The 23,798-nt window shown below is 39.0% G+C and overlaps 2 protein-coding genes across 7 annotated transcripts in view; one reads left to right on the top strand and one right to left on the bottom strand.

The window, feature by feature from the left end:
• The window catches only part of LOC126091944 (mitochondrial ribonuclease P catalytic subunit), a 135,635-nt gene extending 119,657 nt beyond the window's left edge, over window positions 1-15,978 (top strand). For 3 of the 6 annotated variants that reach the window (XR_007521288.1, XR_007521287.1, XR_007521282.1), the window contains 2 exons: window positions 9,883-10,112; window positions 15,843-15,978. The gene's annotated coding sequence lies outside the window, so the exon portion shown is untranslated. The remainder of the gene's footprint in view (window positions 1-9,882; window positions 10,113-15,842) is intronic. The other 3 variants (XR_007521285.1, XM_049907275.1, XR_007521284.1) reach the window with 2 other exon arrangements.
• The window catches only part of LOC126091945 (EARP-interacting protein homolog), a 49,063-nt gene that overhangs the window by 5,051 nt on the left and 20,214 nt on the right, over window positions 1-23,798 (bottom strand). The window contains exons 3-7 of the mRNA XM_049907278.1: window positions 22,530-22,755; window positions 22,213-22,445; window positions 16,746-16,927; window positions 16,280-16,405; window positions 15,821-15,976 (exon numbers count right to left, since the gene is read on the bottom strand). Of these exons, the coding sequence (XP_049763235.1) occupies window positions 15,821-15,976; window positions 16,280-16,405; window positions 16,746-16,927; window positions 22,213-22,445; window positions 22,530-22,755 (923 nt within the window). The remainder of the gene's footprint in view (window positions 1-15,820; window positions 15,977-16,279; window positions 16,406-16,745; window positions 16,928-22,212; window positions 22,446-22,529; window positions 22,756-23,798) is intronic.

Below are 23,798 nucleotides of genomic sequence, written 5' to 3'. Positions count from 1 at the left end.
AAAGTGACGTGCAGGTTGTCCTGCATCCAAAGACAACACTGGACCTGTGCTGTCTCTTCAGAAAACTTCCAGTATTGTGTACAGCATCACAATGGACTATCCCTTGTGTGGAAGTTCCAAGAAAAAAGAACATTGCCAGACTGCATTCACCATCATCATCATCATCCAAGCCCAAAGCCCAATGTGATGATAAGAGGAGGAATGAAGATTAAGGTTTAACATCATGGTGACTCTGAGGTCATTGGAGACAGAGCAGAAGCTCAGAATTTTTCAAGGACGGGGAAGGAAACTGACCATGCCCTTTCAGATTTACCACCCCAGTGTTTGCCTAGAGTGGTTTAAGAAAATCACAGATAACCTAAAATTGAATGGCTGGACAAAGATTTGAACCATTGCCCTGAATGCATATCCACTGTGCTAACCGCTGTGCCACCTTGCTCAGTGAGTACATAATATGATCACTGTTAGTTCACACAGCTAATAATTTGTACAGCAGCCATTTCATTTCTTACATGGTAAGGCCAAATATGTTGTGCCCTATTTTTGAAGTCTACATGACATAATCTTTTGATAAGGTAATGCATGCTCATATCTTGTGCATGCTGTCCTGATTAACCTCAGTACCGAGGATGTTCAACTGGTGCCCAGGCAAGTATTGTTTACAGGATCTAAGAAAACATTTGGAGACAGGTTTTGAAGCAGCATGGAATGATGTACATCATCTGTCATTAAAGCTTAGTTTGAATCAATGCCCAACTGAGTTAGAAACATTGTTGCTCCCAGATCTGGCAGCTCTGTTTACACCCCCCCCCCCCACCCCCACCCCCAAAAAAAATTGTGTACAAAATTTATTCATGTATTCCTCCTACTATGCTGACATGCACAAAGTAAAATTACATGCACAAAGTAAAATTTTGTTATTTTGTTTCCCTTCCAGTATTGCAATTTTTATGGCCAACGGTGTATATCCCCACAGCTTGGTAACCCATAGTTCTCTCATTATAACCATTCCTATATTTTCACGTTTGTTAACAGAAACGGAACGAAAGATAAAATTACATTGAAAGTGTGGGTCAGTCCTAAAAGTGTGCTGAGTTCCTTTCATTTGACTCTACATATATTTCACACTGCAGGTTCAGAATCTCTGAACAGATATCAAGTCATGTCACTCTATTTCATCCCCACTGATTTCAGTCGTTTATTGCCATGGCAAGTTATGCCACAGCCTCCTATCATATAAATTCCATTGGGAGTGTTAGTCTCAAAGGGAGAACCTCCAGTGATTTGTTTGAAAAATACAAGGAAAACATGTCACTGAATATTCAAGTTGATCCTGGAGGCATGCTCATATGGCCTAATTATGATGATTGGTCACAATAAGCCACTGACCCAGGGTCAAAGAAAGGAGATTATGGTTTAGTATCTAATCACTAACAAGATCATTAGCTATAGAGTATATGCTTAGACTGGGAAAGGATGGCAAAGGAAGTTGGACATGTCATTTCCAAAAAAAACTTCTGAGCATTTGTCTTAAATGATTGTGGGAAACCAAAGAAAACCTAAATTTAAATGGCCCAAGACTGGGCTGAACTCCTGTCCTGTGCTGCCAGGCTGGAATCTCTTTGGCTAGAAATGACAGATATTTATACCATATATGGTATAAGAAGTCAGTTGTGCTTGAAGGTGTGAAAACTGGCCAGCCGGTCCAAAATTATCCGTCTTATCACTGTGTTGTTGGTACTGTGATGCTCGCCTTGGCCCAACTCGCAAATTGTAAAAAGGCCAGTTGACCTAACTGCCATGACTGTGTTTTGGCTCCCGCTGGCATCTAAAGCTTCTCACAATTGCTGTGGCAGAACTGAAATTCTCATAGTAGTGACCCAGATATAGTGGTTGCACTACATACCTCCCTTCTTCCAGCCTCCATGTCTCTGCCTTTGATAGATCTCCTAGAAGACTAAACATACACGAACAACAGTATACAATATATCCCGCTTCTTCTTGTGTACTAGTCAGCTTGAAGCACAGGTTTCAGTGGCTGTGAACTTATTTACATACAGTTAGTAATCTCTCTGAAATCTTCACAACAACTAACAGGATAGTGTTAACAATTTCCCAGTCTTGCTCACAACTACTTAACAGTAAGCTGCTTCAATAAACTCCTTATAAAATTACACAACAGAATTCAGTTGCTAGCACCGTTGACACTTCTCCCATGTGTCGTTTGCCAGCACGCAAAAAACAAATCGCTTAAGGGTACCGTGCTCGGTTTCACAACTAAAGAGTCTACAAAACATCTTAAATACATACCCTTATTTACATTAAATACGCACACAAAATAACCATCTTAACGCTTTCATTTCCTACTTCATTGTGCCTTATGTGCTACTAGTGATCCAATGTAATGATCCAATTTAACAGGTGGAGTGGTGTCACGTGTTGGTTGATCTCTGCCTTAGGTAGATGAAGGCTGCACAGAACAGAGCTACTAGGTGCCAGACACTGTGAAGCTCATGGTAACAATCGTACAATGCTGCTTACTACTGCACAAGCTGAGGCATCTGTTTGCTGCAGTACTCCTGTCCTGGGTCGCTATTAGTTGCTTCAGGGAGAGTGTGAGGTGTGGTTCCAGTTAATCATTGAAGTAGGTCACATTTTACTGGGTAAAGGCGATTGGTGAAACACACAAACCATGTGTGATTATTTGTAATTGCGAACTGAACTAGCATGTAGAAGATTTTGTTTTTACCCTCTCCGCTGAGTCCCAACTCCAGAGGTGACTCAGTGCGTGAATGGTCAACAACAACTACAGCAAAGAAATGCTTATTCTCTACAGCCTGTTTAACAATGAAATCTCACTGTGCAGCAATCACACGCTATCCGTTAATAACCATACAAATAAAACACCTTAAGTAATATTACAATCTAATCCACCGTTACATTCTACCCTTGTTAACCGTAATGCCACAACACACAACATATTCCTTCTTACTTCCTAGGTCTCAACCTGTGCAGTATCTCATGCGTGGGTTGCACGAGAGGCTTGTGCTCACCCTTCTTCTTACTTCCTTTTGCCCTTCTCTTAGTGGCTGATGCCAATACCTGCATCAATGCATCTGAAGAACCTGAAATGGTCATAGGTGTCAAACATGAACCAGTGCCATTCTACAAGATGTACAACTTTGCTTCTGCCGTTTGCCGATAAGTGGCGACAACGGTAAGCAGCGGTGGAAAGAAACAGATCGCAGATGTCAGGCAGTTAGTTTGGACCTCGTTCAACATAACCTCATTCAAACATTAGTCAATTTGTGTCTGAATCATAAAGTTGTTCTTGATTGAAAATGTCAGTTTACAAGCCTAATTCTCGTCATTTGTGGGAGGTGTTACTATTTTGTTTCAATATTAAGAAAACAGCGGTTGAGCCTCATCAAATGCTCTCAAGTACATATGGTAAGGACGCTATTAGTGAAAGAACATGTCATGAGTGGTTTCAACACTTCAAGAACGGTAATTTTAACATCGCAGACTGGCATAGTGGTGGAAGAGAGAATGTTTTCGAAGATGCAGAATTGGAGACATTGCTGAGTGAAGACTCGCGTCAAAGATGGAAAGACTGCCCTGTTGTTGAGATATTTTCTGACTGCACTGCCCTCATTTCTGTTTAATTTTGACAGGATATTTATTTGGTTGTTAAGTTTGTAAGTGGTACGAAGCTACTTTAATTTGGGTTGTTTACTCACTTGTTATTGCTGCCTAAATATCAAATATCAAATTGTTGGACTGCATCTGTTTATCATTATTTTAGTTTGTCTGTATCATATTTATCCGAGTATAAGATGACCCCCATTTTTTAAGAGGCTCCTTGAGAAAAGATTATTTTTAACGTATTCTGACTAATCAAAATAACAAATTTTTATTGACTGTCTACATTTTGATAGTACAAGATGAAATAAACAAAAAGTTTACAGTAATTTTTTTATCTTTGGTGCCTTTTTGTTTAGTTAGCCAGTCACGTGGGGTATCACTATTTTTAATCACCACACCACCCAAACAGGACAGCTGTGAAACTTATATCTTTGTTTGCCACAAATATTTGGCTGTTTCTCCCGAATATGTAATGATTTCTAAGGTTGTGGTTACAGTGATACCTGAGAAAACAGCTGTTTTTTATCTGAATATATATCATATTTCACTTTGATACTGACATGAGAATGTTACAACACACTGTCTGCCCGCCACTTTATTATTGGCTGCATAGAACCAGCAGCTGACTTATCCCCAGTCATTCCTGCCATACCCCAAGGTGAGCATCAACAACATTGCTGCACAAAACATTTAATCCAATCTATACTTTTACCGTACCAATTCAATTCGAATCCGTGGTTCATAAAAAGTCAAAGTATGCAGTGTAGTTTCCCATGGTTGGCAGCACAACGAAATTTGCTGCCTGCTCAACACTCCCTTCCTGGCACCCATCTTAGTTCTCACTTCACAACCAAGCTGGTGTCACTGTTCCCCCTCCACCCATGTGCTTGAGCAACAGTGAAACACAGGCGGCAATATCTTCTAGGCTGCAGCTCATATGTAACAACAAAAGCTAATACATAAATAAAAGGTCGCATTCATGATTCAGTCCAATTCGAACTTTCAATCCTCCCATGATCTAGTGATATCTGTTGGTACTATCTCCACAACAGGTCTTTCCGCATAATTTATTCTCGCAATAACAATGCAGTCAGTATAATGTGATTTATTTCGTTTGTTAGACATTTAATTCTGGATTCATTTTCTTTCTCATTTCATCTGAATGTCACCATCTTGTTCTAAAGCTGGTAACATTTTTCCCGTTTCTAAGAAATGAATAACGACTAAATTTTGCATTTGCAATCCACTTGGTAAATCATTACCGTTTTTCATAACCAAATAAAATATTGACTTGGGCTCAGAATCAAGTAATGGTTTTTGAAGGATGATTTTCGCCTTTGAATATTACCTTTATTTAAAAAGTGTCATAACTGTAAGTACACGGCATCCATACACGTAGGGGAACTTTTATTGAACATCTGTTCAAATACAAAAAATTTCTCCTGTGTTCCACAAAATTGTCAGTTTTTAAACAGAACATGACATTGTTTTAGTGGCTAGTTCATAGTTTCTCCACTATTTTTCGCACTATAGCTGTGAGCAAATGTCAATACTGTATCCAGCACAGGAGTGCTTCAGTGTATTGGGAACTCTAGAGCCTTTCCTAACACAAGTATTGCTTGCTAAGCCTACCATTCGGAATTTGTCAAAATAAATTTCTACAAAAACTTTAAATAGCCAAAGCTTCATCTGTAAGTATAAGACAACCTGTATATTCATCCATTAAACAATTTAAAAAAATGTTTACCTCAGCTGCAGTAGTTTAATCTGTGAATGTAACATGACCACATATTTTTTGAATGGTGAATTTGGGAAAAAAATCTCATCTTATATTCGGGTAAATACGTAATCATAGCTGGCTATATTAATTGCAGAATCTCAACCCAAAACATGTTAAAGAAATCCAGACAATATTGCCTGAAAAGGTTAGAAGTGAATTCAAGAGAATTTCGAATATGAAGTGAACACAGATTGTGATGACAACATTGAAATTCAGCAGGCAGAATACGGCACGGCAGTCGGCAACATCTATATAAGACAAGAAGTTGTGAGATTGGTTACTGATGGTACAATGACAGGTTATCAAGATTTAAGTGAGTTTGAATGTGATGTTATAGTCGGCGCACAGCATCTCGAGGTGCGATGAAGTGAGGATTTTCCTGTACGACCATTTCATGAGTGTACCGTGAACATTAGCAATCCAGTAAAGCATCAAATCTCTGACATCACTGCAGTTGGAAAAAGAGCCTGCAAGAACTGGACCAATGACAACTGAAGAGAATTGTTCAATGTGATAGAAGTGCAACTGCTGCAGATTTGAATGCTGAGCTATCAACAAGCATCTGCATGCGAACCATTCAGTGAAACATAATCGATATGTTTCCAGAATGAGATTTTCACTCTGCAGCGGAATGTGCGCTGATATGAAACTTCCTGGCATATTAAAACTGTGTGCCCGACCGAGACTCGAACTCGGGACCTTTGCCTTTCGCGGGCAAGTGCTCTACCAACTGAGCTACCGAAGCACGACTCACGCCCGGTACTCACAGCTTTACTTCTGCCAGTACCTCGTCTCCTACCTTCCAAACTTTACAGAAGCTCTCCTGCGAACCTTGCAGAACTAGCACTCCTGAAAGAAAGGATATTGCGGAGACATGGCTTAGCCACAGCCTGGGGGATGTTTCCAGAATGAGATAGGAGACGAGGTACTGGCAGAAGTAAAGCTGTGAGTACCGGGCGTGAGTCATGCTTCGGTAGCTCAGTTGGTAGAGCACTTGCCCGCGAAAGGCAAAGGTCCCGAGTTCAAGTCTCGGTCGGGCACACAGTTTTAATCTGCCAGGAAGTTTCATATCAGCGCACATTCCGCTGCAGAGTGAAAATCTCATTCTGGAAACATCCCCCAGGCTGTGGCTAAGCCATGTCTCCGCAATATCCTTTCTTTCAGGAGTGCTAGTTCTGCAAGGTTTGCAGGAGAGCTTCTGTAAAGTTTGGAAGGTAGGAGACGAGGTACTGGCAGAAGTAAAGCTGTGAGTACCGGGCGTGAGTCATGCTTCGGTAGCTCAGTTGGTAGAGCACTTGCCCGCGAAAGGCAAAGGTCCCGAGTTCGAGTCTCGGTCGGGCACACAGTTTTAATCTGCCAGGAAGTTTCATAATCGATATGAGCTTTCGGAGCTGAGAGCCCATTCATATACCCTTGATGACTGGACCCCACATGACAGCAGGTGACTGTTCAAGCTGGTGGAGGCTCTGTAACAGTGTGGGGCATGTGCAGTTGGAGTGATGTGGGACCCTGATAAGTCTAGGTACGACTCTGACAGGTGACACATATGTAAGCATCCTGTCTGATCATCTGCATCCATTCATGTCCACTGTGCATTCCGATGGACTGTGGCAATTCCAGCAGGACAATGTGACACCCCATTAGTCCAGAATTGCTGCAGAAAGGCTCATGAACGTTACCGAGCATATCTGGGATGCCTTGCAGCATGCTGTTGAGAAGAGTTCTCCACCCCATCGTACTCTTATGGATTTATGGACAGCCCTGCAGGATTCATGGTGTCAGTTCCCTCTAGCACAACTTCAGACATTAGTCGAGTCCATGACATGTTGTATTGCTGCACTACTGTGTGCTCGCGGTGGCCCTACATAATATTAGGCAGGTGTGCCAATTTCTTTGGCTCTTCAGTGTATATTGTATGGGACAGAGAGACAAAATGAAATAGTGGTTATCTGACATGATCATTCTGTGCAGGTGGTGGTCTATAAATTTGCACTGTAGTCTTCTTATGAAAGCCAATTTATTTACGAAGATTGCTATGTTAACGCAATTATCCAGTAACCGCGTTAACATAGTGAGCTTGGAAAATAAATTGATTTTCACAAGAAGACTACAGTACAAAATGGAATAACATTCCACCTTCACAGAGAAAACATCTCAGGGCTCATAATATTATTTGAAAGTTACCTGGACTTATATGTGTGGCTACAGCAGTGAGCACACCTTTGGAATACTGCAGTTGCTTCCCAGGAGACGAAATTTTGTCCATTATATTTCTGTATAGATATACTGAGAGCATCAAGGTTTCATCTACGCATAGAAAAGACATAAAACCAACAGATGTTACTGAACTGAAAGTCTTCATTCAATCTCTTATTTTTATCTAGTGTTAACATAAGTAACAGACAAAGCTTTGGGATCTATGAGTATTGTGGATAAGTTGGCTGCTTCACACAACACTGCAAAATATGTGCACCTTTGGCCTATGAGTGTAACCAATGCACAAGTAATTTATTTTGACAAAATGAAAATAGTATCAAAAGAGAAGGAGTCTTGAAATAACTATGCTATGTGCTAGTTTTCCCTCATTTCGTTTGAAGCAATTTGTAATCTCAGCAACCTATACGTATCTTGAAAAGAGGCCAAAGAAATGTTATTGACCAACATGTCAAGAAAAGGGAGAAGAAGAAAACAGAAATGAAGAAAATGGAACTGGAGTCAAGAGTACAAGTACCTGCACAATAAAGAAAAGACTGACAAAATATTGATGCAAAATATATCAAAATCCAGGCTGTTTGCTTGAAACTTTTTGCTCTGACTTCTGTAAAATTGCCCAATTGTTCTCACAATCATGTGGTTATGATGAGACCTTTTGATGATTCATATGTGTGTTTTGCAGTGTTGTGTGTTTACTTGGTAAAATTTAATAAAACCAGTAAATAAATAAGCGATCTGATCAATTCCACACACTGCTGAATTGAACACCACAATTTATCATCCTGACAGCACCACATAAAGCCATTTTTTTATGTGGGAAGGATGCACTCTAACAGTTTTTACAGCTTTTCCACATCTGTGACATTAAACATATTCTACCAACACATCATACCTTTATGGAAAAGTATGTTGCAAGGCATGTCGCAAATCACTTCCAAACATATATGGTTTTTAAATTTTACTGTCACGTTCATTTTGTGACAAAACACACAAACAAACCTTGATAAATATCAACACACCCAACAACTTACACTGCATCATAATTTAAGGCAAGAGAGTGCCACTCAAGCAACAGGCCTGTTTCAAAACACCCTATTTTCACAGGCCATCTTTCGAATACACCACCCATACATGGTGTTGCATGCCACAACATTATTACCTTATGGGCCAAAGTTGATGCCTGGTACCAAACACTTCTTTTTTCCATTAATTACATCTACATCTACAGGGTTACTCTGCAATTCACACTTAAGTGCCTGGCAGAGGGTTCATCAAACCATTTTCATACCACTTCTCTACCATTCCACTCTCGAATGGCATATGGGAAAAAGGAACATCTAAATCTTTCCGTTCGAGCTCTGATTTCTCTAATTTTATTATGATGATCATTTCTCCCTACGTAGGTGGGTGTCAACAAAATATTTTTGCATTTGGAAGAGAAAGTTGGTGATTGAAGTTTCATAAATAGATCTCACCAAAAAGAAAACCTCCTTTATTTCAGTGACAGTGACTACCACCCCAACTCGCATATCATATCAGTGACACTCACCCCTATTGCATGATAACATGAAAGGAGCTGCCCTTCTTTGCACTTTTTCTATGTCCTCTGTCAGTCCTACCTGGTAAGAATCCCATACCGCGCAGCAATATTCCAGCAGAGGACGGACAAGTGTAATGAAGTCTTTGTTTCGCCTTCCCCACAATATTATCTATGTGGTCTTTCCAATTTGAGTTGCTTGTAATTGTAATTCCTAGGTATTTAGTCGAATTGACAGCCCTTGGATTTGTGCAATTTATCGTATACCCAAAATTTATCAGATTTCTTTTTTGTACCTATGTGGATGACCTCGCACTTTTCTTTGTTTAGTGCCAATTGCCACTTTTCGCAACATACACAAATTCTCTCTAGATCACTACATGAAGTGGCATTACCATATAACTATTTATATTTAATTCTCTTTCTCCGTAGTTAGGAGTAGTTCAGTATTTAGTCGAATTGACAGCCCTTGGATTTGTGCAATTTATCGTATACCCAAAATTTATCAGATTTCTTTTTTGTGCCTATGTGGATGACCTCGCACTTTTCTTTGTTTAGTGCCAATTGCCACTTTTCGCAACATACACAAATTCTCTCTAGATCACTACATGAAGTGGCATTACCATATAACTATTTATATTTAATTTTCTTTCCCCGTAGTTAGGAGTAGTTCAGACTGACACACACAATATCTATTTCTTCATAGGGAAGTCTTTCTAAACATATAAGAAACTCATGTAGAGGAAAGAAGGGAAAAGTAGCCAGGGCAGCAAAAATGACCACTGCAGATTTTTTGCCATGAAAAGTGTTGCTACCTACTGTGGAGCGGTCAAACCAATTCTAAGAGACATCAACATTGTCAGTGAATTTGGCAAAGGACGTCAGCTCCTCTATATTTCAATAAAAATTTTTCTGATTTTCGTCATCTAATGTAAGGTAAGTGACACACATTCTTATTACCTCACTTGTGTGACATTATTCTTATTACCTCACTTGTGTGCAGCACAATACCTAATATCAAAGTTTAAATGATGTCTTTTGGCCTAGAAATATAGTTCCTCGTTTCTGTGGCTACCTTTCCTGACTGTTCATTTTTAATTTATTTACCCCAATGAGAATTAGTAAATTCCATATGTTATGCTTAGTACTACATATTGACTTTTAAATCCTTTTATATATGAGGAGCAATGTAATAAAAACAGTCATATGGTAAAAATATTACCTTGAATGGAGAACCCCTCAAAGTGGTAGAAAGTTTCACTTATTTAGGGAGTGAAATATCTAGGGATGGCAGAATAACTAACGAAATTGATAGGAGGTTACAGAAGGGAGGCAATTTCTACCAAACAATAAAACATCTGATTTGGAATAATGAAGTTTCAGAAAGAGCAAAACTCCTGATGTATAAGAATTATTACTTCCCTATTGTCACCTATGGTGGAGAAACATGGACAATGAAAGAAAGGGACTGGAGCAGACTGCAAGCAGGGGAAATGAAATTTCTCAGAGCAGTTAAGGGAAAAACAAGAATGGACAGAGTAAGGAATGTAGACATTAGAAAGGACCTCAAACAAGAAAGTATGAGAGAAGAAATTGAAAGAAAGAGATTAAGATGGTATGGGCATGTTAAGAGGATGCATGGGCAGAGACTCCCCAAAATTATGGAAGAACTAAAGATGGATGGGAAACGACCTAGAGGGCGCCCAAGAACACGGTGGAAAATGGGAGTGAGAATATCTGTTGAAAGGAGAGGTGTGACCTGGCAGCAAGTGGAGGAAGAAAAGTGGTGGGAGGACCGAGCCAAATGGAGAGGACTCGTCAGCACCCAGACCCGGCAGTAGCTGGAGCGGGATTCGGATATAGATAGATGGTAAAAAAGTGGGTAAACTGTTTATTATTTCAAAAGTAATTGCCATAACTGTTAATATACTTATCCCACCGTGAGACAAGATGTCCTCCCATATTTTTGGAGGCCTGGAGTAAGACATTCGTGACCGTCAATTTGCTTTGGATGAAGTTGTGCACGGCTGGGTACAATCATGGCTCCATAAGCAAACAAACATTTTTGCATGATGTCACTGACTGTGTGGTCTCACAGTGGGATAAATGTATTAACATTTGTACTTTTTTTCCATCTGTCTCATTTTCATTTCACTAGCTCTTATACAAAGCTATCATCCATTATTTGTCTTTTTATAGGAATTTTGAATTGACTTATACTATCTAAAACTGTCTCTGTCATGCTATATTTGGTCTAACAAAATATCTGTTTGAAACTGGACAGCTGTAGCCCCTTGCTATTATTTGAGATGCAAAGGCATCATGTTGTTTAGAAAGTACATCCAGAGATCCAGGCAACAAAAATGAGACCCTGTAGGGACAAAAAATGTGACAGAGGTGATAAAAAATGATAAGATGTCCTTTTCTAGTGCAGCAAAGCAGTGTAATGTTCCACATTATATGCTGAAAAGAAGAGTTCTAGGGAAAAAAATGGAGATGCAGTAGGTGGTAAAAATATTAAGGAACATTAAAGGAGTGTGTTCAATGAAGGATGAGAAATCCTTAATTATAAGGAATAATTAAAAGCAATCTGCAAAGATTAGCATTCTAATTGGCAGAATGGAGTAAAACACTGCATCATTTTTAACTACGAGTCTGAGGTGGCAGGCAAAAGACTGTGTTGCATACTTTAGAGAACAGCATCATAGTATTAGATTAGCAACCCGAATCTAATTCAAATACTGCAGCACATGCTACTAACTAGGTCAATGTGTACAAACTTTCCGATACTCTGAAAACAGTGCAATAAGAACAATTTCAACCTGCTCATTGCATTTATGATGTGGATGAAACTGGTCTTTTGACAGTTAAGTCCAAGAACAGCAATGTATTTCCAGTTAAATGAAGACACCACATCAGTGACATTAATTCAGTTGAAAAAGGATTGCTATCCACTTTCACAGTATATGGAGGGTGGTTATGTGTTGCTATGCTGGTGCCACATAACAGCTACTTTTGCACTGAGTGTCTGGGTACCAATGGTATCTTGTTTAGTGAGGCAACACACAGCTTCATATAGGATTCGATTTACCTTTCGTAAGCACTGTCCATATCATGTAGAGAGCTGTATTTGCCATGACTCGCTGATGGTATTATAAGGGTGCATATAGAGGGATTTTGTTTTGTGATCTTATTTTGGAGAATGTTAACTTCAGTTCAGTGTTCGACAGAGACTGTGTGTGATTTGTTATGGACTAGAAGGCAGCCTTTAAGAGTTTCTTATGCTGTGTTGCTGTTGTTGGGGTTACATGTTTAACCTTGCTGTTACTTAAGACCACTTTCTTACATTTTACCTATATTAGACACAAATAGTGGAATATCGTAGACAGTCAACACATTTTGGATTAACTTATGATTGCAAACGTGCATATATCAATGGTGACATACTTTGTTCACGTTCAGATTGGTTGACTAATGTAATCAATACATGTGAGTTGCTATTCTCACAGGTTGATCTTCTCACCGTCCCCGGTAACTGAGTGGTCAGTGCGACAGAATGTCAATCCCAAGGGCCCGGATTCGATTCCCAGCTGGGTCAGAGATTTTCTCCGCTCAGGGACTGAATGTTGTATTGTCCTAATCATCGTTCTTTCATCCCCATCAACGTGCAAGTCGCCTAAGTGGTGTCAAATCGAGAGACTTGCACCAGGCGAGCGGTCTACCTACCCGACGGAAGGCCCTTGTCACACGACATTATTATTATCTACTCACTGACTGGCTACTCTTATGAAGCAACAGAACTGTTTTGTAGTAATTTGAAATTTACAGTTAATTTTATTACTGGACAAAACAAATTTGGTTTATGTTCAATTTTTTGTGTCTAACTGATTATGAACTTTACATGATTGGAGGTATCATTAAGGAAAGAGTAATTTGGTAGCATTTATTGTAACATTTGTGTTTTGTGTTTCTTCGATGATGAATGTTGTTATGACATTGATGTATGTAAGGCCTGATGATGGTGCAATGTATCACCAAAACCAATCACATTTGAATACAGAAATTTAATCACACAGCTGAAGGCAATACTATCAGTCCTCCCATTATGGTACGTACATCCACAAGAGGAAATTTCATTGCCCCTTTCCTAATATTCTCCAGAAAAAAAAAAAAAAATAAGAAAAAGAAAAGAAAAATGAGCTTAGAGATGGGGCTCCCACAGAACTGACTTTGCACGCCACCCTAGTGGCTGTTTTATGGAATGGTTTACACATGTTTTGAAACATGCAAAACCAACTGCTCAACCTTCAGTTCTACATATTTTTGATGGCACATTCACCCATATTAAGAACATAAATTTCATTGATAAGGCCAGAGGAAATCATGCACGTGTTATGTGCTGGTCCCCATACTTAAGCTGCAAGCTACAATCTTTGGACATGGCACATTTTGAAGCTTTCTACACACGAGTGTGAAAAGTTTTTCACAAAAATCCGGGAAGAATTGTTACAAAGTTTCAGTAAGTGCTCTCTTGGGGGAGGCATTTCTTTGTGCAGCTGTTCCAATGACAGCAATGAACGGATTTCAAAAGTGTGGAATTTTCCCTCTAGAACCTAACATGTTTACTAGGAAAGACTTTGCTGCTTCTGAGATAAATGACATTATTTCTCCAATCAGCGGCTCCTCTCAGCACCCAAATGTTGCGCCCTCTTCAAATTACAGTCCCATTTAGCACTCAACTGATGAATCCTTTTCAAACTTCAGCTTCAGAGATTTTAAGTACTAAGTCTTCTTCAAGGAAACGTTCCTCTCACCATCTGACCACTGAAGAAAGTCTCATCAACATTCAAATGATATGCAGTTTTCAAGTAAATGTTCCCCTCCAAACACTGAAACATCCAACTGGAGAGTTCCACATATGCCCAAAGGATATAAAACCTTTGTCTCCAGAATTTGACACATAGCTAGACGTATCTACAAAAAGGAAGAACAACAATAATTAGTTCAAGTCCGTATAAAGCTGTGTTGCCCGAGAAAAAGGAAAGAAGGAGAATTTTTAATGAAATACGAAATGGAAGCTTGAAGAAAACAGGCCAAAATGCCAGTACTGAATTTAAGGCACCACAAAACAAAATTAAGAAGACAAAATGGAGCCAAAAACTATTAAAATGAAATATTTTAGAGAGAGAAACAGAGAAGTAGCTACCAATGATGAATATAATGTCACCGAATGTTTCTATTGCAATGAAGAATTTTTAAGATTTAAAGAAAATGAAAATTTGATCAGGTGTTGTAGCTGTAAACACTGGGCTCACAAACAGTGTGCTGGGTTTGAAGACGATGATGAGTTTGAGTGTGAATTTTGTAACTAATTTAATAAAGTTTCCAAGAGTCAATCTTTCATGACTGAATTGGACTGAAATCCTGAGCCTCACTGAGTTGTCTATTACTGTCTCATTGAGAATAAACAACAATTTTCGCTAGTTGAGAATTTGTGACTACAATCCATTGTTAAATAAACATTGTAATTTCACATTTGTTTTTATATCAGTAACTTATACAAAAAAAGACCAGGCACTGCCCAGTTTATCCTGTTGAATGAAATGTGCATACGACATATATGGCCGGGAGTCCCCTTTTAGAGAGTTCTGCCACCTGCCCCTTTTTACTTGATGCCACTTCGGCATCTTGCATGTTGATGATGATGAAATAATGTTGAGAACAACACAACATATAACCCCCGAGCAGGGAAAATCTCCAAATAGGCAAGGCACTGAAGTTGGACCGCTCACATGTCATTTAGCCATGCTGATCACTCAGCTGTGGAGGCAGATAAGGGGAGCTGGTCACTACATAAGCCTTGAGAAAAATACGTACAAGTCATATAAATTTCTGTTTGTATACTTATTAATATTTGGTGTGATGTCTTATAATACATAGATTGAAAATGTGTAAAAAGCAAGCTTCTATCAATAATCAAAACTAGTGAAAATTCATTTCCCCTTAGACTTGGCACTTTACCCTACCTTCTCCTATTTTGTTCTTCTGTCCCCTTGTGTTTTAATGCACAAACTAGTTTTAATTTCCTGAGAACTGTTAGGTATTTTGTGAGCCTAATGAGCTAATTTCTTTCGAGACTGACTGTAACATGTCTAGCTTAAAAATATGCCTCATTCTCGTAAACACAATCCAGTTTGCCTTCCACTCCCAGCTATTCTGTTCTTCCTGCTCCTATTCATGTGCAGGCCATGATCACCATATCTCCGTCTCGCAGTTGCAGCAGTAAATAAAGCAATGAGACAAGACTCCGTAGTAGACAAAAGCAAACCTCTCAATACTCTGTTTACATGACTGGCAGTTGATTTAACACAAGATCAGTCATGGCACTATAAAATCTCTAGAAAAATACTATTGTTTTGCTGTTTCATTCTCATTCCCTATAGATAACCTTTAGTGCTGTAAGCTAAATCATACAAGTTATTATAAACTCAAACATATTGTCATCTCCTTTTTGCACTGATAACTTGAATTAAGCTATATGTGTAGTATCATATGTTTTGGAACTGGCAGTATAATTTCAAACTATCCTAAAGGCAAGAATTATGGTGATGAATCAAAATCACTCTACAGAGACAAGCACTTACTTTTCACGGTGTGCATTTTCAGCTTCTTCCTCATCTGGCAAGTGACCAAAAGGTTCAGAAGAGATTGATGCAACACTTGTCAAAATGACACGAGAATCACTGCTTGATGTCAGCACAAGCTGATCGTGGAAATGATTGTATCTTATACTCCACACCCTGAAGAAATAAGTTGTATCTGTCACAAACATTTAAAACATATGAAATCATTTGCTGCAAATTTCTTTTATGGATTGATGTTACACTTGAATTGGAATGTACCAGTAAATAAAATTTGTTTCCTGCATACATGATGCTATTTTATAACTATACTATAGAGGAGAACACACACAAGTAATATCCACATCCACTTTTGTCATTTTATCTGCCTATTAGATAAAATAATTGCAACTGTGACAGTCATACCTTGATATTTATTATAATTATGAAATAAATAATGATGTACCTCAGATTAATGCTTACCAGTGTGAGTGATCTGATCGAGAAATAACAGGTTCAGCTGCGTTTCGGACATCCCAAAATTTGCTGCACCCATCATCACCACACGTTGCCAGGTAATACTGCTTGTTTGGATTGAAGTCTAGGTCCCTAAGAAACATAGTTCTTTTTTATTACATTTGTATTTTGATACATGGCTGGTCTTTCTTTCTTTCTTTATTCTGCTACCATAAGAACATATTTGTAGGGACACCTTACTCTCAGTCTCAACTGTATTTCTTAATCTACATTTTCCTCTCTATGTAGTATACAGACAGTGATTATAATGATGATTAAGATAATATTTTTTAGGAATAAGGGATGGGAAGAGAACATTAAATTTTCTAGTAACAACAGTCCCCACACACACACACACACACACACACACACACACACACACACACACACACAGACAGAGAGAGAGAGGACAGAGAGAGATATATATATATACCTGATAAGTTGGCTATGAGCCCCCTCAATGGCCCAAACCTGCTGCAGACCTGCACGGAGATCCCAGCTACGAATGTGGCTGTCATTCACGGTCACAAATTGTGTGCAGTTGTGATGAGGATTCCATTTACCAGTGGTGAAACGAGGCTGGCCCTTACCTTCCAGCATGCCGACTGACACCATCTGTATGCAAATAGGAAATTAAAATTTTAATCTCTCTGAGCAGAATGGAAAATCTCTCACACTCCTTAGTGCAAAAACCTACGCTAACCTAATACATACAGGGAAATGAACAAAATATTTTACTTCTTGAAGTTGGATTCCATTGGGAATCATAGAGTTTAAGAAAAAATTATTCATTAGTTGCTATGTTCTTCTGTATTGACTCTATGTTGAAGTAGTTGTAATGTGTGTTTTTATTACATGAGTCTTCAAGATTTCAATATTTGCACCGAAGATGGTGACAAATCAATTTGCTGTAACATATGATTTCAAACCTCTTATGACTGATGCTGCCATTTTTCTTGTTTACTATACATAATATTTTAATTTTCCAAAGTAGATTTGTTTCATGGAGAGGCTACAACAAGCTTGTTAACAACCTCAACTGAGAGGCAAGTTGTTATGGATTTTATAGAATCAGAACAAATATTTTGTACATACAATATACAGGGTGTTCCAAAACTATGTTAAAATTAACACAGGAGGAAGAGAACATCAAAATAAATATATTTAGTTATGCATTTAGTTATGCTAAAGACGGTTCTTGACAGCAGTTTCTGTTGCTAGGGATGATTTACATAGAAGGTAGTTTAGCATGCTAATTAAGCAGTGCCATTCACAGAAACTACTAGACAATCAGCCTGTATGCACGCAGTACATCATCGGATCATTGACTGTTGTGTCTATTCAAAGATTTCTGGCATGTCCGCAATGGTACCAGCAGCGATGGCAGTTCTAGCAATGAGGTTTTCTTTTGTTTTCACACTGGTTTCATACAACAGCTGCTTCATATGCCCCCAGTGGAAGAAATCCAGACATGTGAGGTTAGCTGACCTGCGTGGCCAGGCCAAAGAACCACCTCAACCGATCCATCAATTCCCAAAGGTGGCTCTCAAATGATCCCTCACAGCAACGATGAAATAGGCTGGCACGTCACCTCATTGTGCTGGAAGTGGAAACACAGCAACCACAAAGATGAAATACCTCCATCCAATGAGGCAGAATGGAAGAATGTAAGGTCAAATCAGTCTATCACTGAGAATTCCTTCTGACAGATTAACGACGACTCACTTTTGATCAGCACGAGGTCAAGTGCCTCATGGATTTATGTGTGACCAAACATGCGAATTGTCATCGACACCAACATGACAGCTTACGTCATCACCACTAACAAAATGTTCATAAATCCCCATTACAAACTTCTTGAGACTCATAAGAGGGAGTGAGTAGACAATATTCTGAATTTGAACCCATGTCTGGAAAAGTACATTTTCCGTACTACAATCATTTCAAAACATGTTGGTAATGCTACCATTTTTCAAGTAATTGATTAAGTGTGACCCATTACATCACTTTCTTTACAGTTCCACTGATTGATAACCAAATAAATTGCTTGTGTACTCATTGATGGGTTCTCTTCAATGTGATGCAGTACAGCCTCTTCCAATTTGGGTGTGCGGGGTCTCCTTGGAGCACCGCAGTCGTGCATCCTGATGGTGAAAATACCCTTTCTTGAAGCAGTTGCGAAATTGTGGCAAAAAAGGTATGCAATAGAGGTGGGAGTTGTGAAGAACAATCTTGATAAAGGCAATGAGCAGCTCTTCCATTACCATGAGCTTCGCCATTCAAAAGGAACATGTTGGTGTAGTCTGCATACATGTAGTCATCTTGTTGCTCTAACACTCACAGAAATATGAATGAGGCTTGAACCAGGTCAGAGAGGCAGGACAGATGTCAAATCACATCAGCCAATTTGATATAACCAGCCCTCCAGCATAACTCCCTGTTGAATACCTACCTAGAAAACATGTTTCCAAATGGCTGTAGTGTGAAAACAGTATGCTTCCAGATACAGTTCCTACTCAGGATATTATGTGCGCACTTCCCTCTGCACATCCTAGAAGCTTCTAATGGGAATTTCCGAACATCCTGTACATTTAATTCACTGTTTCCTACCCTGTATTCTGGTGATAGGGTTCCTTTGGAGTATAGTTTTAATCAGAGACCTCTGTGACTAAGGAAAAAGGGACTAATAACATTGCTGTTTAGTCCCTTTAATCTACAAACCAACCAACCTACCTCCTGTATAAATTTGAATGAACAGTTTCTGAACACCCTGTATAGAATTCTTATGCATGTATGTTGCCTGTCTGTAATGATTTGAATTGCTTGAAAATTTACGTACATCGCATTTATTTTGGTATAAATTTGCACAGAAAGTAACAGTTTTTCTAGAATCACTGAGTTTCTGAAATAAGGTGTTCTGAACATGTGAAATTCTCTGGGATTTAATAGTTTTTGCTTTGCCATGTTATTCTGGCTTGAGGTGCAGTTTTATATACAAGGTGTGATCAAAAAGTAACGGCATTTTTTTTAATTTTGCATACGTCCGATTTTCAATTTATTTATTTGTACGTATGTTCTTGGTGTATGTCTGCATTTTCAGCTCTTTTGAATTAGCTTATTGTTGATAGTCTAAAAGGTTATAAGCGTTTTTGAGTGCTCAGCAAATTTTTCCTTTCGAAAAAGATGGCTCATAGAATTTGCATTGAATTTTGGTTAAAAAAGTGAGTAAAGTATAACACCACATTCAAAATGTTGATTGTGGCTTTTGGTGAATATACTATGAGTAAGATAAGAGTTTACAAGTGGTATAAAAGTTTCAAATTGGGTCGAGAAGATGTTAAAGACAGCTGCAGAAGGTGTTAAAGACAATGACTGCCCTGGATGCCCTAGCACATCAGTTACTGATGACAGTGTGGAAGTAGTAAAGAAAATGGTTCTAGAAAACTACTGTGTCACCAGCAGAGAGGTGGCTGATGATGTCAGCATATCCTTTGGCTCATTCCAAGTAATTTTTTTCAATGATAATTAAATGGACACCCTAGCTGCAAACAGGCATTGATGTACTTCATTGGGGACATGTTGAAAATGTGTGCCCCGACCGGGACTCGAAACCGGGATCTCCTGCTTACATGGCAGACACTCTATCCATCTGAGCCACTGCGGGCACAGAGGATAGTGTGTCTGCAGGGACTTATCCCTTGCACGCTCCCCATGAGATCCACATTCCCAACATGTCCACACCACTACATTCGTAGCGCGCCTAATAGATGTTTGCCCATCATACTCATTACTCGTGGCAGATTAATCTACCAAGTCTCGTACGAGTTCGGGCATAGCGTGTGTGTTCGCACAAGAAAGTCAATGGCCGGGAAGCCATATTTTAACTATATATGATGGTAGTATCTGTTGCCGAAAGAACAGTTACCGTGGATGACCATGCAGCTTTGCTAGAAATGAAATGATAATTAAATGGACACCCTAGCTGCAAACAGGTGTTGATGTACTTCATTGGGGACATGTTGAAAATGTGTGCCCCGACCAGGACTCGAACCCGGGATCTCCTGCTTACATGGCAGACGCTCTATTCATCTGAGCCACCGCGGGCACAGAGGATAGTGCGTCTGCAGGGACTTATCCCTTGCACGCTCCCCGTGAGATCCACATTCCCAACATGTCCACACCACTACATTCGTAGTGCGCCTAATAGATGTTTGCCCACCATACTCATTACTCGTGGCAGATTAATCTACCAAGTCCCATACGAGTTCGGGCATAGCGTGTGCATTCGCACAAGAAGGTCAATGGCCGGGAAGCCATATTTTAACTGTATATGGTGGTAGTATCTGTTGCCGAAAGAACAGTTACCGTGGATGACCATGCAGCTTTGCTAGAAACGAAATGATAATTAAATGGACATCCTAGCTGCAAACAGGCGTTGATGTGCTTCATTGTACATCTATTAGGTGCACTACGAATGTAGTGGTGTGGACATGTTGGGAATGTGGATCTCACGGGGAGCGTGCAAGGGATAAGTCCCTGCAGACGCACTATCCTCTGTGCCCGCGGTGGCTCAGATGGATAGAGCGTCTGCCATGTAAGCAGGAGATCCCGGGTTCGAGTCCTGGTCGAGGCACACATTTTCAACATGTCCCCAATGAAGTACATCAACACCTGTTTGCAGCTAGGGTGTCCATTTAATTATCATTTCATTTCTAGCAAAGCTGCATGGTCATCCACGGTAACTGTTCTTTCGGCAACAGATACTACCGTCATATATAATTTTTTTCAGATGTTTTGGACACGAAACATGTAGCAGCAATTTTTTCCAAAATTTCAAATTTTTACCAGAAACAATATCATGTAGACATCACTCAGGAATTGCTAAATGAAGTCGACAATGACTCAGAGCTTTTAAAGAAGGTTATAACAGGTGACAAAACATGGGTATAAAGGTATGATGCCGAAACAAAGGCCTAATCTTCCTAGTGGAAACTGCCTGAAGAGACAAGATAAAAAAAAAATTCTAGAAGTTCCAATTGCATGTGAAAGTTCTTCACACTGTTTTCCTCAATTACAATAGGATAGTGCATCGATTCTTGCCTTCTGGACATGCGGTGAAATTATGCACTGTTTTCATGATGCAATCAAAAGAAAACAACTGGAACTGTGGCAAAACCTCTCAAAGAAATTGTATCACAATAATGCTCCCCCTCAAACCTCAATAACTGTTTGTGGTTTTTTGGCAAAAAACAAAACCATTACATTGCCTCAGCCACCGTATTCACCAGAAATGGATCCTGCGACTTCTTTCTACACCTGAGGCCGAAGAGAACCGTAAAAGAACATTGTTTTGCCAAAGTGACGAGTTAAAAACAGAATTGCTAAAGGAGCTGAACACCATAATGAAAAGTGAGTTTCAGAAGTGCTTCCAAGATTGAAAAAAACGTGCTGGCACAAGAGTATTATATCTGAAGTGGGTTACTTTGAAGGGAACAAAGCTGATATTGCCAAATGAATAAAGATTCTTTAAGAAATCAAAAATTTCTGCTACTTTTTGATTACATCTCGTATCTTAAATGTAATATAAACACCAAACAATTATCTCTAGGCATCATTCTGAATACATTAATTGTAGAACAGAAATTAAGAATTCTGTACATTATTTTCTCAAGCAAACTATCATTGTAACTTCTTTGTCATTCAGTGAAGTCTTCCTGTGCTTGTACTGAAAGATGGGTAGTACGTTTTAAACAAAAAATAATCCAGCAGGGCCTATTTTAAAATACTGAACACTGCTTGCTCTGGTTGCAGTGTAGGTCAAAATTTTTAAATGTGAGCATCTGACAAGAAAAAGTGAGCTCAAAGAATTGAAACTTAGAAGTGAAACACATCAGGAATACCTTACTTGAACTTTCTGCAATATCCCAAACAACAAACTGATTGTCCACAACTGTAACTGCTCTTTTGCCATCTGTGGGATGGAAGTCTGTCACTTTCACTTCTTTCCCATACTGTTCTGTATCAAAATTGCACAGAAGTTCGAGTGCTGGAGCAAGCTGGTCACCAGTACCTGTTGCTGATGTATTTTTAAAAGGAATTTTCCACAGTGCAGTCCGCATGCAGCATGTGTCTTCTGAAAAATTTAAGGTAGTGCACTCAGTAAATAACTAAACATAAAATGGTGCATTCACAATGGGAAAAATATGAGTAGAATTACCATTAAGTGTGTTGTAGCATGTTGCAATTACATTTGCATCAGCTGGTGAAGCTGTTAGAGACCACACTTCACCCTCTGCGTGTTGATATACTTCTGTTGAAAGCGCACCATTTTCTTCATTAACTTCAATAATGTGAACTTGGTTGTGAGAAAACTTGATTGACTGAGTACCAACCATAAATCTAACATTATCTGATTCTGCAACTTGTGATGCCAGGGCTCTTGCCTACAATAGGAAATATATTTATTATTGACTAAATAGAGATAAATATAAGCTACCTCTGCTAAATTTAAAAAATGGGAATGACATGCAGTAACAACACAGATGCATTATTGTAGCAGTGCCTTACAATATACTGTGACTTCTCCATTGTGTGCTGCTGTTGGTAACTGTTGGTGCAATGAATAATGGAAAGTGAAGACAACAAATCATGAGTTGGCTGTCAGTTAGCCGTTCAGAATGCTTGTTCATAATTTTCTAAGGTATGTAAACAAATTTTGCTGGTATTTTGTTCTATTAGATCAGAATTTAACTACGTCATTGGAATTTTCAGTGAAATCAGAAATAAGGGATACTCATATTTTTAAATATCAACCTTCATTGCTAAAACAATTAATTGCCGTGACAGACGGGTACCTTGGGCTACGCTGAACAGTAATCTACAACAGCAATCGTATTTTGGGGCTGAGATTCATTGGCTTCACCAACTCACAACCAAATTATCACTTGTTTCTATTGACCTCATTGTCGAGGGGACATTAAATCCTAATCTTACTTCCAACCTAACCTAGGCCTCGGGCTCTGCTACAGGTCAGTCTTTCTGTCAGCACATGTAGTTTTCTTTCCTACTCCCTTATTAAAAACGAAACAATTCCTTATTAAAAACGAAACAATTTGCATATTCCACTGAAAGAAATCACTAGATTCGATCATTCTCACTGGCTACTGTATACTATCATCCAATTGGTTATGACTGATGAAAACCAATTACCAATAGCAACACATGACAGAAGAGCATGATACACCGTAAGTGCGCTTTACCTGAAAGATTTCTTTTTTCAGTGTCAGAGAATGGGAAGAAATATGAAAAACACAAGGATGAAGATTTAAGAATATTAGTGTTTAGCAAGAAGTGGTGGTGGTGGTGTACATTGTCCAGTGAGCATCAACTCATATTTTTAAATATCAACCTTCACTGCTAAAACAGTTAATGAAAACAGATCTCAACTAATGTCACACCTGCAGCAATGGAAAAAGGGGTATATATG

The sequence above is a fragment of the Schistocerca cancellata genome, chromosome 7 (genome assembly GCF_023864275.1).
Source record: "Schistocerca cancellata isolate TAMUIC-IGC-003103 chromosome 7, iqSchCanc2.1, whole genome shotgun sequence".
In the NCBI taxonomy this organism is placed as follows: Eukaryota; Metazoa; Arthropoda; class Insecta; order Orthoptera; family Acrididae; genus Schistocerca; species Schistocerca cancellata.
This window is presented reverse-complemented; position numbering and strand designations above follow the sequence as displayed.